The sequence below is a fragment of the Ceratotherium simum genome, chromosome 3 (genome assembly GCF_057802395.1).
Source record: "Ceratotherium simum simum isolate JZ-2026a chromosome 3, ASM5780239v1, whole genome shotgun sequence".
Classification (NCBI taxonomy): Eukaryota; Metazoa; Chordata; class Mammalia; order Perissodactyla; family Rhinocerotidae; genus Ceratotherium; species Ceratotherium simum.
In genome coordinates, this window is record NC_141902.1 from 47,621,303 (window position 1) to 47,639,993 (window position 18,691).

The window sequence follows — 18,691 nt, forward strand, 5'->3', positions numbered from 1 at the left end:
AGAATTCTGTGCTGAGTTGAGGGAGGGGTGATGTGAGGAAACAGCAGCCAGCCTCTTTGGTCCAGGCCCAGAGGCATCATCTCCTCATCTAAGAACAGGAAAATCATCTCAAAGGGGTCCCCCTGGGCCCTCTGAATTCCAGGCTGCAAACTGCTCTGTTAGTGGAGGTCGGGAATCATCCAGTATGTTTCACAGTCCTTTGTCCTTGTCTATCTGTATATTTCTTTAAATGTCTAGCACCTCTACTCTCGGTCCGGTAAAAAGAGTTTTTCTGTTGTCCAAGTTTATAAAAACATCAGTGCCTCTGAAGTTCAGATGAAGAATACTTGTTTGATTGTGCAATTGGATCTCATCACAAATTCCTCATTCAAGTTTCACCCACAGAATAAACAAGGTCGGGAAGGTCCTTAACTCCTGTTCCACATGTCCGCTGTGCCTGGAGTCACGTCTTCCCGCCTGTCGACATAGCCCTGAGATTTTCTAACACTCTCGGTTAGGCGGAGGAGGAGGAGACAGTAAAGCAGCTGAGAAGGGGTAGCCAGTGAGACAGGCTGAGAAACCTAGGAGAGCACGGTGTCCTGGCAGCCCACAGAACAACAGGGAGGGAGAGGGAGTGATTAACGTCATCAAATGCTGCTGACAGACTAAGATGAGAGTGAAAAGGAACCCTTAGTGCTCAGCCCTGTGTAGGTGGATTCAGTCAGTGGTAGGGGCACACGACAGAACGGAGTGGCCGTTAAGTGGGAGGTGAGTGGAGAAATCACAGTTGGATGGCCATTGAGAAGTCTGACCAACTCCCCCAAAGAAATGGGTTGGTGGCTGCAGGGGATGTGGGGTCAAGGAAGCGATGGTTTTTGAGTGAGGAGATTCCTAAAGCATTCCTCCAGACCAGTGGGCATGAGTAAGAAGAAACGGTGAGACTAATGTAGTGGGAAAGAACAGGCACCAGGGACGAGGAAAGTCCTTGGAAAGGTGCGATGAGGAGCACAAGTCGAGGGACTGCCTTTCCAAATGCACACCCCTCTCAAGAGCTCTCCTGTTACCTTAATGTTCTTTACCATTTTCCAAGAGGCTAGGGCTAGATTTAAAATACATAGATTTAAAAACATACACACAAATCACAGAATCTGGACCCATTCTATGGTAAACAAACACATTCTGAAATCAAAGTGCTCTCCAGCCGGGGGTAATTTTACAGTTTTACCTTCTGACCCGGTTATTTCACTCCTAGAAAACGTAATTCTGATCCATCATTTTACTGGTAAGAAACTGAATTTTACTCCACTAACGAATAACATCTCTAGAATAATGGCCACAACCGAGGCCTGTGGCTGTGACCATACCATGTTTTCTGACGTTAGCCTGGTAACTTCATGACGGATACTTTCGTTGATGTCATTCTCTTCTCTAAATAACTTCTGCAGGTGGTTGATTTCTTGACTTAGATGCACCACCTTGAAGTTCAAAGCTTCAATCTCCTTTTCATAGCAATCCTTCTGGGACTGGAAATGAGTCTCCAAAACGCTGTGTTAGAGGAGGGTCAAGAAATTAACCACCTAAGGCCAGCCTCAAGGCTTAGCGGTTGAGTGCGCGCGCTCCGCTACTGGTGGCCCCGGGTTTGGTTCCTGGGCGTGCACCGACGCACCGCTTCTCCAGCCATGCTGAGGCCGCGTCCCACATAGAGCAACTAGAAGAATGTGCAACTATGACATACAACTATCTACTGGTGCTTTGGGGAAAAAAAAGGAGGCGGATTGGCAATAGATGTTAGCTCAGAGCCGGTCTTCCTCAGGAAAAAGAGGAGGATTGGCATGGATGTTAGCTCAGGGCTGATCTTCCTCACAAAAGAAAAAAAAGAAATTAACCACCTGGGCTTTATTCCACTATGCTGATGGCTGTGAGCGTGTCTATGTGTGGCAGTTACAAAAACCAACAATTAAAGCCAGGCGCTGAGCACACAGTGTTTACTTATGTACACACGGTTACAGACTATGGAATTAGGAACATACAATTATAAAATCCTTCCAGCTAGTCAGGGACCATTATGTGGTACTCACATGCAGTTAATGATAAGAAATTTTATTTTAGACATTATTAAAATTACACTTTTACTCTAATAGTTTAAAAATATGTTCTGTATGAAGCAACAATGGTAAAGATGTATGTCATTCCACATTTTTCAAAACTCATAGAATGTATAACACCAAGAGTAAACCCTAATTTAAACTACTGACTCTGGGTGATAATGATGTGTCAATGTAGGTTCGTCAATTGTAACAAATGTACCACTCTGGTAGGGGATGTTGATAATGGCTGTGTGTGTGCAGGGGTAGGAGGTATATGAGAAATCTCTGTACTTTCTGCCCAGTTTTGCTGTGAGCCTAAAACTGCTCTAAAAAATAAAGTTTATTAATGTAAAAAAAATGCAGCAAGCTCCTTAAATTTAAACATATCTATAGATCTAGAGCAACACTGGCTAACTTATGTGATATAATCAGTTTTCACTGTACATGTTATGGGTTTTATTATTTGGCAGTGTATCCCATAAAGAGATTGTTCTTCGTTACTAAGATAATTACTTAATTCTCGTAGAAATATTTCCAGTGATTATTCTACTGAAAGGAATTTACTTCGTGCATCAAATCTATGTAAAATAAACTTCTGACTTTCCAATAGTCTATTATCTCTGAAAAATCAAAAAGAACTCTGAGGGGAATTTCTCACCGTGTTGCTTTCTTTAGTCCTTCATAAGCAAACCAAAGTTCTCCATCCTCATTTAAATGTTCCAAATCTTCCACAGAAAGCCTAGAAAATAAGGAAGATAAGAAAATCTACTGTCTCTCTCAGGTGTCACATGTTTCTAAATGTTTGGTAATACAAAAACGATTACCTGCTTCTTACATCCTCAATGTCATAGCTGTCAAGAAGTTGTTTGGTGATCTCCGACATCTTTTCTGAGAGGAAAAGGCAGAGCTGGTATAAATTGCATTTTTGCATGATATTTCTTCCCGCATTCCCTTTTTAGGGCCCAGTTTTCTAGCTTCACTCAGAGTCTTCAGCTAACCATCCCAACAGCTAACTAACTTACCAGCTATACAACCAACCAGCTAACCACCAGCCTCATACCAGTAAAAGGACACATTTCCTCAGAGGTGACACCTGTGATAAATTCAGTCTGCACCCATGGGGTCAGTGACTCATTTTTGTTACCTCTCATTTCCCGTTTCTGTGACTGCACATGTTTTTCCACGTCTATCTTCTGTGACTGAAGTAGCTCTATCTCCTTTTCAAACTCAGAGATTGTCTGAATCACAGCAATGACCGTACCAGGTGAAGAAAAAATAGCTATTACGATTTACACCAGACAAAAGGAATACTATTACAGTCTTGAGTATCTGTGCAAGGAGTCCTCCCTGCAGTTTCCTAGTTAAAATCTTGTTAAACCATCGCTGCCCACACAGCGTGGCCTACTTATTCCAGATCTACTCGGTTGTATCAATAGAATTAGTTCCCCTACTATTTAAAGGGAAAAAATAATTACTTACTACAAGTTTGGGGTGGGGTGGGAAGAAAGGGGAGTCGAAAGAAGTAAAATTTCTATAAGTTCTTTCATTGTACGATGAACTGTTGGATGCAAGGATGTGGGCAAGGCCTTTGTAAATGCAGGTTTGGGGTCCAGCTAGGATTAGATGTGGTGCAGCAGCAGGGCACACCCAGGAAGTCGGGAGTTGGCCACGGGGGCATGACTGGGGTCCGTGGAGGGGCAGCTCGGGTTGTGGGGAAGAGGCTGCATTCTGCCTTAGTTCACCTTGTGAGCTCAGCTTCAGTAAGGATCACAGGCTTGTGTTTTTGTAGCTCCAGGAGATATGCAGAGGTGAACGACACCTCCTTGATATTTTCTCAGTTAGTCTAAGTGTTTAAGGGCTACAGCTCCTCTTCTATGGGGGGTGAGAAGGGAGATCAAATGGACATTTACTCATCACTTTACATAAACAACCTAACCCTTAGAACAGGCCCATGAGGTGAGCAGAGCGATCTTCTACAGATTAGAAAACTGAAGCTGGTTAGGTTAAATGGCATGTGGAGGGGCACATGGCATCCCGATGGGGGTCCTGGACTATCCAGTCCAAAAGCCCTGCTCTTTGTAAGGTTCCAATCAATGTTCCAAGTCACGTGTATATTTACTTACAGGCTGATTATAACCTGTATAACTTGATGGTGATGGGTTTATTTTTCTTGAAAATCAGGCTAATCTCCTAAATATACCACGCTGGAGTGTTTTGACCAGTTTCAACTACCAAAGAGGAAGACAGTGACAAATACCAGTGCCTCACTCTAAGCGCCGCCACAGGATTTCCCAAGATACAGACTGTGGCCAGATGACATGGCTCCCACAGATTGACACCAGTCTTGTGTAACTGCTAAGAATGAAGCAATCATAGGAATACTTGGTCCTTCCTGATCCCACAGTCCAATCTCCTACTTTTATTTTATTTTATTTTTTGTGAGGAAGATCGGTTATGAGCTAACATCCATGCCAATCCTCCTCTTTTTGCTGAGGAAGACTGGCTAACATCTGTGCCCATCCTCCTCCACTTTACATGGGATGCCGCCACAGCATGGGCCTGACAAGCGGTGCATTGGTGCGCGCCCGGGATCCAAACCTGGGCTGCCAGCAGCGGAGCGCGCGCACTTAACTGCTACACCACAGGGCTGGCCCCCCAATCTCCTACTTTTAAACAATAGGAAACCAGGGCCCAGAGAATATGGACAGCTCTGCTATGAAGTTCAGAAGCGACCCAGATGTGATTCCTAAAGCTCTTCTAAACCATGCATGGCCATTCCATGACAATTACAGAGAATATTTGCACAATCTTAACAAATATTCTACTAACAAGTGTTTCACATATTTAGCGGAAGCTTAAAAACCTTTCCAACCTTACACTGAAATGTTTTGCATTTAAGAATATAGGGATAGGGGCCGGCCCCACGGCTTAGCGGTTAAGTGCGTGCGCTCCGCTGCTGGTGGCCCCGGGTTCGGATCCCGGGCGCGCACCAACACACCGCTTCTCCGGCCATGCTGAGGCCGCGTCCCACATACAGCAACTAGAAGGATGTGCAGCTATGACATACAACTATCTACTGGGGCTTTGGGGGGGAAAAAATTAAAATAAAATAAAATAAAATAAAATAAAATAAAATAAAATAAAATAAAATAAAATAAAATAAAATAAAATAAAATAAAATAAAATAAAATAAAATAAAATAAAAAAAGAATATAGGGACACACAGGTTTGTTTTTCTGGTGGGGAAGGAATTCAATAAGCCTTGATTGTCCCAGCACAGATCATTGCCTTTGTGGATTTTCTGATAACAGTTTAAAATGGAAGGCTCTGATAATAAGGTAATTTAATTTTAATACAGGTGTTTCTGGATACATAACAACATGATGGATTGTATAGCAAGGGCTCAGATCACTTTAGAATGTAATTTGGAAGTATTCTCTAGATCAACATATTTGAATAACTTTATGTAAATGTAATTTCAAAACAGTTAGAAAGCTGACTTTTAAAATATGAAAAACAATTATTGCAAAGTCAAAGGCAGCTTGGGGGTTTACACTTGGGAGAACTGAAGGAATCAGTCCTTCAGACTAGGGCCTTTACGCAGATGCTTTCAGCTGTCTGATCCTGCAGGAACGTGAAACTGCTCCCTCCGTGCAGGTCAGACAACTTAGCCCAAGAGCTCGTGGAAAAGCGAGAGGTGGTCTCTACCTTCGCCTGCTTGTTCAGCCGGGCCACGTCGCCCCTTAAGCCATCGGAGGTGACGCGCTCCTCCTCCAGCTGGTGCTGCAGCTGTATCTTCTCATCCTTGAGAGCTTTCATTTCCTCCTGCAAAGACCAGATCTGCTTCTCATAGTCTTGTGTTTTCAGTTCAAAACTTTTTTCAAGAAGTCTAGGCAGCAAAAGAAAAAAAGAATTAAGAATTGTCTCTAATATCTTTATTCTGAATTAGAACAATACATCACTTTGAAAATAATAAGAGAAGACTTGGAAAGGAGGAGACAAGCTAATTAGAATCTATTGTGACAGTTCCAGTAGACAATGGTCTTATTTTTAGCTATCTGTTTCCTGTCCCCTTAGGTTAAGGAAGCTTCTTACACCTTCTGATCTGAGAAGTGTGGCTCCACAATGGTCATGCACAGGAAACACAGGATAAGGAGGCTGAACTTAAAGACTCAGTGGTGGTTGGGGTACGATATTCCTGAAGCCACCCTGCTTCTATGTGGTCCCCCGGAGGGGCCACTTCCCTCAGCAAAGACCTTGGCACATTCTGCCAAGTCTTGGCCCCTGTGCAGTTCCAAGGATCGTGGAAGGGTTTGGCTTGTTTCTAAACAAGTTAATACAGCCATTTAATATGTCAAGGGTGCAGCCCTTGAATAAACTGAATAAACATACTAGAATAAACTGAAGCAAATCTAGGTGCCCAAAAGTCCATGGAAACCCAATTCCTGTGAGACGGTTGCTCACATCTCTCTTCAGAAAATAACTGAAGAGGGATACACGACCTAGACCAGCCCAGCACAGCCGCAGGGGCCCCGTCAGAATTGATGCAGTCCTAGAGACTCCATGAGTTTATTAAATCATCATTCTACTTGCTGGGCTGTCAGCTCAGTTCATTTTATGACATGCTTTTATAGCACAAAGGGAAAACCCCAAGGCAGAGAGTCACATTCCCGATAGGTTTTTGTTTCATTTCCTTTCATAGATAACAAAAAACTTTTTAACTTTGTTTTCAGGTTTTTCAAAAATCCACAGTGCTCCTAAGGGGCCACTAAAGTACCTTTGAAGAAGCAAACTACAACCAGAAGTCTTATGTAAAGACTCTTAGACTCGCAGCCTAACTGGTCAAGACACTGATAGACTGTAGGCATCTTTGTGCCTCTCAAGGGGTGTGACAGAGACCCAGACTTCCCAGTCAGCTGACCAGGGACCAGCCAAGCTACAGGTGAGTGCTGATGAGGACTGCAAAGAGCTCAGAGTGACCTGGCCTCAGCCTGGCTCTCCAGGCCCCCTGACTGAAATGATGACTCCCTAGTGGCCCCAGCACATGGCGAGATGCCAACACCTGAGCTCCTCTCCTTGAGTTAAGAGTTCATTGAAAAATGGGAGAAGGTCAAATACCGTATGATTTCCTTCATTAAGTAGTAGATAATAACAACAATAACCAAACACATAGGGACAGAGATTGGATTGGTGGTTGCCTGGGGGGGGGCGGGGGGGGGGAGGCGGGGAGGGAGGGGGGTGAAGGGGATGGTTCGGTACATGTGTGTGGTGATGGGTTGTAGTTGGTGTTTTGGTGGTGAACATGATGTAATCTGTGCAGAAGTGGAGGTGTAGTGATGTACACCTTAAATTTTTACAATGTTGTAAACCAATGTTACTGCAATAAACAAAAAATTAAAAAAAAAAAAAAGAAAAGAAAAATTGATTTTTCAAGGTAAAAAGTCAAATAGCCCTAATTTAAAACTGATGTAGGCTCATGAAACACTTTATGTTATATGTTAACTCTTGGAGCTCTTCAGGGACACTCCCTCCCCTAACTTCCTGGCATCCCACCTCCTCACCCAGACCCAGGCTCTCCTGCTAACTGCACAGGCAAGTTGTATGTCCTACCAGCACAGGCAGCCCTGAGCATTCCAGCCCCCAACAGAGACATGCCAAGAACGTTCCATCTCCCCAACACCCCGCCATTCATCCCTACTTTGAGATCTAAAATCCTTTGAGTTGACTCCTTAAGAGAAGGGAGCAAGACTGGAATCTCTGGAGATTAGCAAAGGTTTTGATACTGAGGTAGGAGAGGTGGGGCTGGTGCAGTACAAGGTCATGGGGACCTGCCTCCACTTTTATGAGGAGGGTTTCATCCCTTATTCTCTGGGGCAAGAGTCAAGTTAACAGACACAACAGGTGGGGGAAGGGAGGGTGGTTTATTTCCTAGGCAATAATCTTACTTCTTGGACTTGATGGAAGCTGAAAGGGGTGGCAGTCTCTAAACTTCTGTCTTAGCAATAAAGGGAAAGCAAGACATTCCCAGTGGTCCACTGCCCACAACCAGAGAACCCGTGCAGCATCTGAAAGGTGCACGCTGTGGGACTTAGCTCTCACAAATCTCGAAGTCTCTCGCTTCTCAAAAATATTCACACCCCGCTCTCCTGTATGTGTGATCTGCTATCTGCAAGCTGAGAACAAAATATAAAACAGCAGAGAGAAAAGGAAGCAGGAGCTTTAAGGCAAACTAGATTTCGTACATTCTTTGTCGTTCTTCTTTTTGCACATCATCAAAGAGCTGCTTGGTGAGGTCGTCCATCTTTTCTGTGAAAAGAGAATGCTCTTTGAAATATGTCTGCAAACCAATGCCTTGAGTGTTTCATGTCATGTTTAAGAAAGTGAGGATGTAAGAACGATCATGGGATATTTATTACCAATAGGACTTAAGATGAGAATCTGTCACTTTTATAAATTGGAAATATGGATACAGGGGGTTCAAAATAATAATTCTCACAAATTTGTCATGTTGGAATCTATGAAGAGTTTCATTTATAGTACTTTTGCTTGAATATCATTTGTTTGATTAAAATAGGCATATTGACTTTGAGACAATAAATATTATTATTAGAAGTAAACAGAAACCCTTTGGGAAGAAAATGATCCATTTATGATAGGGTCTCTCAAACTCAGCGCTATTGATGCTTCAGGCTGGATGGTTCTTTGTTGTGGAGAGGGGGCCGTCCTGGGACTGGGAGGATGCTGAGTAGCATGACTGGTTTCTACCCGCTAGAGGCCAGCAGCACCTCTGCTCCAGCTGTGACAACCAAAAATGTCTCCAGACATGGCCAAATGTCCCCTGGGGGGAGAGGGGAACAAAAGCGCCTTGGTTGAGAACCACTCATTCACGATGACCAAGAAAATAATAAAGTGTCTGCCTTCCTCTGGGGAAGAGGAAATATAAAAGAGCCGCTGTTGCATTTATTTTATTTTATTTTTTTGTATGAGGAAGATCAGCCCTATGCTAACATGTACCAATCCTCCTCTTTTTTTGCTGAGGAAGACTGGCCCTGGGCTAACATCCACACCCATCTTCCTCCACTTTATATGGGACGCCGCCACAGCATGGCTTGCCAAGCGGTGCATCGGTGCACACCCGGGATCCGAACCAGCGAACCCTGGGCCGCCGCAGCAGAGCTCGCGCACTTAACCACTTGCGCCACCAGGCCGGCCCCCCCTACTGCATTTAAATACAAGTCTCTAACACAAAGTGTAGGTTAAGGGGGTACTGGACAACTAGGAAACAGCTCCTAGGGTTCTGGCCAGTCTGTGCCATGACAGCCCCACGCTCCCAACATGTCCACACACAACGGGTACAGCCTATCAAAGCCTGACATCCCTCTTTGGACTTAGCTGACACCCATCCTTGAGTTCTACCTCATTTCTGAGTCCTGCCTCAGAGGGGAGCCCAGGGATGAGGTGATGATAGCAATTACCTATTTAGCAAATTACTTGGTTAAAAAAAAAGCCAACAGTTTAATAGTTTGTCTAATGCAGTGTCAAATGTCCCTGAATCAAAATGATTGCTTTACAATATCATGACAGCCAGAAAATACTATGGAAAATGCTTAAGCTTTAATTTAGAAGCCAGCATATTTGATATAATTTCAATTTTCAATTCACTCCCAGAATTGGCTTCAGTTCTGGTGGTTACCATCTTGGACCATTTGCAAAGGGGCTAAAGAGGCTGCCCAAATGTGCCTTTCTTCCCAAGAGCAACGAGATGGTGTCCAAGTTGGAATCTCAAAAAAGGGGAAACAACACGTGATAACATCCCTCAGTCATGGGTCACAGGGTAAGCAAACGCTGGTGCTTTTCACAAAACATGGTTTGCCGTGCGTAGGGAGACCCACGGGATAGGTAGTTTATAAACACTGGGTTTGAATGTTTTCAGGCACTTTTTAGGAGGTATAAAATTATCCACCCAAACACGTCACCAATGCTGTCAAATATATAATTTTCAGGACACACTTGTGGGAATTAAATTTTCTTGTGGGAAATTCCACTTAAAGTTAGAAAAAAGAACAAACTCCCAAGAGGAGGGTATTGTAATAAAAAAGGTGGAGGTTAGTAAGCCCTTCCCTATCTTAGGTGCGAGGTTTACTCACAGGCCTCTGACCTTCTTCTGTTCATCAATGCCCACATTATCAGTCCTTAGAGATAGGGTGGGGGACGCTCAGGATCTGGAGCAGGAGGTCACACCCATCCTCGGCATCATCTGAACAGCCTTTCGTGCACTACTGGCCAGGACTCAGGACGTTTACTTCCTCCTACCAACAAGTGCTTCTCCCACACTCTGCCGTGAACCCCCAGGGCTCCTGTGCCCCTCTGGATCCTGGAGTATCCACCGCCTGCGGGCCTGAGGCATGCGCTAGATCCTCAGGCCTGAACCCTCATGCCCCAGCTGCCCCCACATCGGAGCTTAAGGAAAAGATCCTTGAACAAGACAGATAATTGAGTGTGGTGATTTAAATCTGGTCAAGAACCAGCAGACTCATGTTCCCGTTGGGATTTAGTGAGTGCTTGCGATTAGAATTTGAGCTGGAAAGTTACAGACGGACAGAGCTAGGCTAAGGGTGGCTGCTCCACATCCCTAAATGAAAGTGATACCATTGGTTCCAAGGGTCTGCATCTGACAGCCTGGGGGAGTGACATGGCTCCAGCACTAAGCAGGGCCCTTCGTTCAGGGCCAGGGCAGTGACAGAGGATGTGGGTACCACTTAGACCAAGCAACTTGGACATATCTGAAAGTTGACCACAAATCCTTGGCAAGCAACAAACATTCCTCCAACATTACCCCAACTGTGCACCAGGATCACCACAAAGTTTAAAAAAAAATACAGATGTCTGAACCACCCCTGCCGCCATCACCCACAGACACACCCAGGCACACACACAGACACATGCCCCCATTTCCTGTACTTTGCAAATGGCCCAGGAGGTCCTGAGACAGGGATTGCTGTGCAGTCTGACAAAAGATGGAAATAAAACAGATGAATCTATAGGGTAAAGTTACACAATTTAAATATAGTTATTCTCTGTGGCGCAGAAATTCTGTCATTACACCAAGTATACACCAGAGACTCCTGATTCTGCCTAAGACTAGGTTCACCCCCAGGTGTCTTTTCCCGAGGGATGAGACAAGAGGACGCATGAACGCATTTATCAGGCCACCCTGGGCTTTACCTTTCAACTCCTCCGTCTTCTCTTGGAGCTGCAGCTGTATTTGCTCTTTTTGTATTTCCAGTTCTGAATTATGCTTCTGAAGCTTTGCCAATTTCTAGCAAAGGGAACGGAAAAAAAAGCTGTTTTGAAAGCTCCCTTCAAGTTTTGTCATCATTGCCTTTCTTGGCGAATTTTTTTTCTGGTCCCCACTCCTGTCCATAGATAACAGCCGGCACCAGCCCCCTGTAAGACGCTGCCTTCAGTGTCACATGCACGGGCTCCATGTGACTTCAAGCAGACACTAGTTCCCAACCTGACCCAGCAATGGCAGAAATCAAGGAGAAAGAACCAAATCCAAGGTCTCTTCAAAGTCAAGGAAGCTCCTCTATCCTTTATTCTTGAGATTCTTGATAGCCAGAGTATTTATATATTTAATACGATATAAATAATTCATGATATAAAGTGGATTCCCACTTTGAGAGTGTTATGATTCAGGAAGGATGTGTGATTGTGACAGAAGTTCTGTTATTCTAGCTTGTCTTGGTAACGTGTTTGCTGGGCTGGCAGCTGGGCCCCTTGGTGCTGATGGTTAGTGACCGGCAGTGCAGGCAATGCCAGTAGCCATGTGGGTGCAGCTGGGCACCAGGCCATGGGGAGGGCAGAGGGATGCCCTGGGGCTCCAGACCGCCAAAGTGTTGTAGGACTTGGGAAAGTGCAGGAGAATGGATGGTAATAAAGTCCACCTCCTTAGAAAACATTAGCTCCTGCTTGTGCCAGGCTCTGTGACAGGCATTTGGCTAAATTATAACATCTGACAATTTTATGCTCACAACAACTCTGTCAGTCCCTTTTTGTTATTCCCATTTTACATATGAGGGAACTAAAGTTCAGAGAGGGTAAGGGACTTGCCCAAGGTCGCCCAGCCAGACAGCGGTAAAGACAAGATTTAAACCTGGGACATCTGATTTTTCTGTCTACTGCTCTTTCTACTACACCATAGAGACGAAAGCCTGCCCAGAGCTTTGCACTGCTGTTCTGAGGAATATGCTTCAGGGCACACACCAGATGGACAAGCGACAGGGGACCAAGGTCATCCTGGAAGAGAGGGAAGCATTCAGCCAGGGCTCCTTCTTGGGCTTCTCATCACTTTACAAGAGTTGAAAGGAAGAGGAAACCTTATGTTGCGCTTCTTGAAGCAGGAGCCCCCACCTCTTCTCCCAGACTCTAGACCTTTGATCTCCCCTCCCCTAAAAAGCAGGCTCCCTCTGCTAATGGAAGCCAACAGCAAAATCTGATTTGCTCTGCAGAAATCTGCTTTGTGGGAAGATGCTACACTGTGACCTCTTCCATGCCAAGACTCACAACGCATTTCCACAGTCACTACCAGCACCGACCTCTTCCACGGCAGCCTTGTATCTCCTCCCCTTCTCCTCATAATTGTGCCTGTGGGTAGCTGCTCTGTCCAGTTCTGATTCCAGTTTCTGAATCTTCTCCGTGTCACTGGCCCGAAGAGCGGCCAGGCTGGTCAGCTTCTCCACCAGCCCGTGGTTCTCTTTGTTCTAGAGAAAAGACAAAGCAGATGCTTAGGGATTTATCCAAAATAAAGAAGCTGTTCCATTTGCTTCTCACAACCTTTAACACGGCATCTAAACCTATCAGAGGTTTATTTACACTTATCACATTTATCATTACAATGGCATGTACCAGCATCTTCACCCTAGTGAAAATAGCGAGGCAGATCTGGTCAGGCAATGTCTTCCTGAGCTGGTGGCTCTTTTAGTGTGGGACCAGTCCAATCCTGGAGCTCCAGGACAACCCTAGAGTTGTCGGCTGACCTGTGTCCCCCACTGCCCCCCCAAATTCACATGTTGAAGTCCTAATACTCAGTACCTTGGAACATGACTGTATTTGGAGATAGGGCATTTAAAGCCTAATTAAAGTAAAATGAGGTGGACCCTGATCCAGTTTGACTGGTGTCCTCATAAGGAGAGATGAGGACACAGACACACACAGAGGGAAGACGATGTGAAGCCACAGGGAGAAGACGGCCATCTGCAAGCCAAGGAGACACACTTCAGAAGAAACCAACCCTGCCGACACCTTGGTCTTGGACTTTCAGCCTCTAGAACCATGAGAAAACAAACGTCTGTTTAAGCCACCCGGTCTGTGGTGGTTTGCTATGGCGGCCCTAGCACATGAATACACCTAGAAGGGAGCCCAGGCAGTGTCAGGACTCCACGGGCCCTGCTCCTCGGTGGCCACGGCTGTTTTTCAGTGCTGTTCTGCACAAGCCATACAATGTGCAGGCCTCTTACACAACAGCACAAGGAGGGGAAAATGCACCAAAACCTCAAGTTTATGTGTTTGCACATTCATCCATTTACTAAGGACTCCTACGGCCTAAGGGCTAAGTTTAAAGTTCACCTTAGGGAAACCTCAGTATTATTTGAGACAGACCCGGGAGTGAGTTTTACAGATGTGAATGCTGCATATTCCACAGCACTCCCCCACTGGCTGAGGGTATATGGATTTTTTTTTTTCCTACCAGTGGGAATGGTATGGGGAGTCTTCCCAAACTAGGCAGAGCTGCAGCTAGACCATAAGACTTCTGGGCAAATAGGAAAACGGCAGCTCCTCTGGGCCAATGCAGCCCTGAGGGAGCGTGGATTGGCAACAGACAGAATCTTTGTGCAAATTAGAAAAAGGCCCTCCCGCCTCAAGAAGGTACAGCTTTATGACAGCACACATGGGCTGTCAAGTGAGGCTGGATTTCAGCCTCACTTGAGCTCTTGGGCAGGTGCCCTTGTGCAGTGTACAACCTACACAATCACATGTGGCAGCCCTTTATAGTGTGCTTCTGTTTTCTAGCCCAGGTGGTCCCTGTAAACTGTTTGAACCTCCTAACATGGGGATAAATCTCAACAGCATAGCTAAAGAAGTGGCCCAGAACAAAATAAATCTGTCAGAAAAAGTAAATATGAAAGATGCATTATGAACATCTACCTGATCTTCTAGCTTTTTCTGCAAACGCTGGACCCTGTAAGTAAGCTGAATGTTGAGCACGAATCGTCGGATATTCTGGAATCTGCGTCTGGCCAGCCACGCTCGTGCATATTTCTGAAGGATCACAGCCTTGTGTTCCTTTAGCATCTTTAAAACAAGATTTTGTGAAATGTAAACTTGATCTCCACTGTTTCTCTCATCGACTCCTGCAATGTTGGGAGATGCAACTACTAAAATATTCCCACAGTGTAAAACATGAATTTCTTCTAACCAACCCACAGAACCCTATTATACCTAGGCTTTTGAAATAATAACCAAATCCTACCTGTAGCAGACATGTACGAACAGACGTCCACATACCAGAACTCCCTGCTCTCCAGTAAGGTCTTCACGCAGAGAAACTATCTCACTACTATCGGTGAGAAATAACATGAGCCCTGGGAAACCCATGTCCCAAGAAAGCACGTGGTCTCAGCCGCACCTTTCGATACTTCCTCCTCGCCAGGAATCCTCGGGTGTAGGCCTGGATGGTGATGGTGGCCACGCGAATCAGCTGGTACAAGTTGCGAACAAGATACCCACGACAGTACTTCTGAATGACTATGGCAGCCCATGCTTCTTTTAAGGCTGTCGCAGTGATAGCTTTCCTTGGTTAAAAAGAACGCAGAGTAAATCTGTTGTCCGCAGAGTGCTGACTTCCACGCAGAGCGAGAAGCAGCACTTTTTACTCAGGAATATGCAAACGTTTTCCAAATCTACACATTAAACTCCTATTACTTACATATTGCCCATGGCTGATTTCTTGCTACTGCGGCAGACTTGAATAGTTATGAGAGAAACTGCGTGGCCGCAAAAGCCCCAAGTATTTGGCCCTTACAGAAACAATTTGTTGACTCCTATCTAAAGGACTGGAGGTGAACACAAAGTTCTTACCTTCAGAGTTTACAACCTCATGGAGCAGACAGACTTACAAATGGCCAAGTGGGATAAGAGAAAAAAATAAAATAACTACTAAGAGATCTGTAAGAGAGATCTTACAGAACTATCATTCTGCTTGGGAAGGGCTGACACGGGACTCAGCCCTTGATGGAAAAGGATTTCTTTAGACAATGAAGGTTAGAAAAGGAATCTCAGGCCGAGGGACCAGTGAAGGCATGGAGGCCTAGTAGTGTCTGAAATATTCAGAAAAAAAGAATCTGTCTGGAATTGCTAGACTATAAGATATACGGAGAAAATCAGTAGGCAGTGAGGTTAGAAAAATAGATGGGGACCATCTGTTATTCAAAAAATATATTTATTGAACACCTACTTTGTGACAGCCACTGTTCTGGGTCCTAGGTACAGATGCAATGAGAACCAGACAGTACGGTCCCTGTCCTCACAGAGCATCCATTCTTACGAAGGCACGTAGGCCAAGAGGTCCTTGAACACCATGTCTGAACACTGAGTACTCTTCTGTAGGAAACAGGGGCCACTGGAGGCATTAAAGGCAGGAGCAGGGCAGTGGCTCAAGCAGGCCCTGCTTTAGGAAGATGTGAGAGAAAGGTGGTGGGTGGGGGGCTGTGCGGTAAGACTGTAAGGCACGGGATGATAAAGGCCTCATCCAGGGCAGGGAGGCGGGAATGGAAGCAATGGGACAGATACAAGAGGCAAGGGGGGGGGGGCGGGGGGTAGAACTGTCATGGTAGTTCCCAAACGGAAAGGGAGGATGAGTGTGGGGAAGAAGATAACGCGGGTTTCCTGCCCTGGAGACTGCTGCGATTAACTGAACCAGAGGCATGGCAGGGGAGCCTGGCTGCGTGTGCACGTAAAACAATCGCCTCGGGGGGTGGGGGTGGAGTGACAAGTCCAGTTTGGGTCGTGCTGAGATGAAGGCTGTGGTGTGTGCCAACCACAAGGAGAAGCCTAGATGCTGCTGGAGGTCAGGCCTCAAGCTCAGAAAGAGGTCAGGCTCAGCGGCACAGCCTGCCCTTAAACACCTGCCTTCTCCACGAGCCTCACAGCACGCCCAGGAAGGAGGCAGGGCGGACACACAAGCACACGACGCTATCCGGGAAGGATGCCCGGCTCACTGGCCAGCCCGGTGCGGCCTCTTGGGAGCACTCAAGGAGGGGCGGGACGCGTGTGGCTGGTGGAACTGCTCTCCACTCAGCCACCTGCTTGCGGTCACCATGGTAGCCCACCCAAGGCGTTCTGCGTCTGCTGGCAGGGCCTTGCCATGGATCCCCTCAGGCATGGTGGGCCCCCCACCATCTGCAGGTAGGCTGATCAGTGGCTATTCATGGCGTCTTTACGTACAGGCTTCACTAGGACCCTGATCATCTTAGGCACTTTCAATTTCCACAGACAAGGGGCCCAGTTCCTCTACTGGTCTCACTGGGAATTCTCACCTTCTTTGGCAACACCCTGACCAGGGCTCCTCTCTTCAGGGTCCTGGTTGTCACCTCTGCCACATGGGGACAGCAGGCAGAGTCAGCACTACCTGCCCCTGAGGACACCCTTCTCACCTCAAGGCTCATGGCCACCTCGGGGACCCACACACATCTGTGGCCCAAGTCCCAGGAGACAGGCCCTTGGTCCTTGACAGGCCCCTCCCCCTGGAGGTAACTGGGGAAGAAAGGTGTACAATTCCACACCTCTTCCTTGGTTCCCACATACCTCACAGTTTGTTGACCCCGGAAGTACTGCTGGATTATCAGAGCCGCTTGTTTCTCTCGGAGAAATTTTTTTCTCTGGAGCCAGCCACGGATGTGCTTTTGTATCACAACACATCCCTGCCTCAGCTTATCCAATCGGAGTTTCTCTAAATAAGCCACTTGTCCCGCTCTGAAGAAAATTTTGGTTTTACCAAACTGGTATTGATTAGAATCCTGGAAGAGAAAAATGATATAATCAGAAACAAACTCTTTCACATTTTCTATAGTATTTGGAAAATATGTTTAGAGATTCCAACACGCCAAAAACATTGTTATTTTGACATATCTGTTCTTTGGCATAAAGCAGAAAAATTCTGATCGTGATCTAGAAATTTATATTTTGACTTGTTTGTTTAAAGCCACTTTGGGGGAGAGAAATAGACTTGAGGCTGAGGTGTCCATCTGTGGGGTGAGAAGGGGGCGTGCATTCTCGGTGATTCTCAGCCTTTCCTATGCCGTTTCCACAAAAGAGCAGGGGCACCTAGAAAGGCTTGGTTTCTATCTTCATTTTGGCTTCTCTTCACCACCCTCCTTCCTGGCCATCAAAACTCCTTCTCTACCTCTTTTCCATCATAACTCATGGCTTCAGCAATAACCTAAATCAACACTGAGCCATGTCTGGAACCCCCCTGGCTTACTGACCCTCTAGTCGACTGTGTAATATAAGCCAGGCCCACAGAAGCTCCCTAGATTGTGCGGGAACTAAGCAGGACAGGAGGATACTGGGGGAGGCTAGGGTTCAAATGTGGGTCCCTAAAGGAGACTCCTGCGGTCGGGAGATGATGCCCCATGGGTGTGTCTGCTCTAATGTCCTCAGTACACAAATGCTGGGACACATTTCATGACAATCACGGTCCTGAGACACATGAGGAAACGCATATGAGAGCTGTGCTTCTCAGGAAGAGCCCATGACTCCAGGAGGGGAGGAAGACTGACCTGGATAAGCCTGTGTAAAACTACTTTGCACACCTCCTTCTTATCACTGAACGAAAGCTCCTGCTTGGTCATGAGGATACCATAGCGACTGTAGAACTCGATGTACGTCCACCTGGAAGTCAAAGCGGGATCTGAGGAGGTGTGCCAGAGAGGAAGCGTGTCCTGTCCGTGGACCCCTCAGACCTGCTATTGTTGGTGGGGTGGGGGTGGGGTCTGTTCTGGGGATGATGGCCCTGCCCTTTGACCCGCTTCCCTCAGGACACCACCCAAACCTCACCCCGAGCACACCTGTCTGCTCCCTGGACTGTTTTTGTTAACACTCTGCTCCAACAATTGTGTTCTTCCTCCCTCTCCAGCTCCCTTTCCCAGGGGCACTGGGGGGGCAGCAGGTGACCCTCACTAGCAGTGGAGACAGGTGATGGGGTGGTGGTGATGGTGGCCTCTGTCCCGCACACTGCCTGCTCATCGCCCTCTTCTGGCCTTCCCACAGCTCAGTGGGAAAAATCTGGGAGCATCTTACAAAAGTACCTGACAGAAAACATGGCAGCTACTCCCTTGGTTCTCAGCACGGACCTGAAGTTGGACTCTTTTTCCCCAAAACAAGGACTGATCACATACCTGGAAGGGTAGCTCTGGGCACTGATGCGAATTGTTTCTAAAACACCACAGGCTCGCAGCTGCTGAACAATTCTTTTGGAGTCAAACCTTAAAAAAGATGATTTTATACAGTCATGCGTCGCTTAAGGATGGGGATATGTTCTGGGAAATGCATCATTAGGCGATTTC

The 18,691-nt window shown here is 46.3% G+C and overlaps 1 protein-coding gene across 2 annotated transcripts in view; it reads right to left on the reverse strand.

Annotated features, from left to right (window-relative positions):
* MYO5C (myosin VC) overlaps window positions 1–18,691 on the reverse strand; it is a 91,842-nt gene that overhangs the window by 26,129 nt on the left and 47,022 nt on the right. For both annotated transcript variants that reach the window (XM_014780727.2, XM_087427336.1), the window contains 13 exons: window positions 18,524–18,610; window positions 17,906–18,017; window positions 16,932–17,143; window positions 14,755–14,920; window positions 14,274–14,420; window positions 12,665–12,829; window positions 11,292–11,385; window positions 8,309–8,372; window positions 5,775–5,955; window positions 3,211–3,304; window positions 2,891–2,954; window positions 2,725–2,805; window positions 1,344–1,524 (listed from right to left, as the gene is read on the reverse strand). In XM_014780727.2, the coding sequence (XP_014636213.2) occupies window positions 1,344–1,524; window positions 2,725–2,805; window positions 2,891–2,954; window positions 3,211–3,304; window positions 5,775–5,955; window positions 8,309–8,372; window positions 11,292–11,385; window positions 12,665–12,829; window positions 14,274–14,420; window positions 14,755–14,920; window positions 16,932–17,143; window positions 17,906–18,017; window positions 18,524–18,610 (1,648 nt within the window). The remainder of the gene's footprint in view (window positions 1–1,343; window positions 1,525–2,724; window positions 2,806–2,890; window positions 2,955–3,210; window positions 3,305–5,774; window positions 5,956–8,308; window positions 8,373–11,291; window positions 11,386–12,664; window positions 12,830–14,273; window positions 14,421–14,754; window positions 14,921–16,931; window positions 17,144–17,905; window positions 18,018–18,523; window positions 18,611–18,691) is intronic.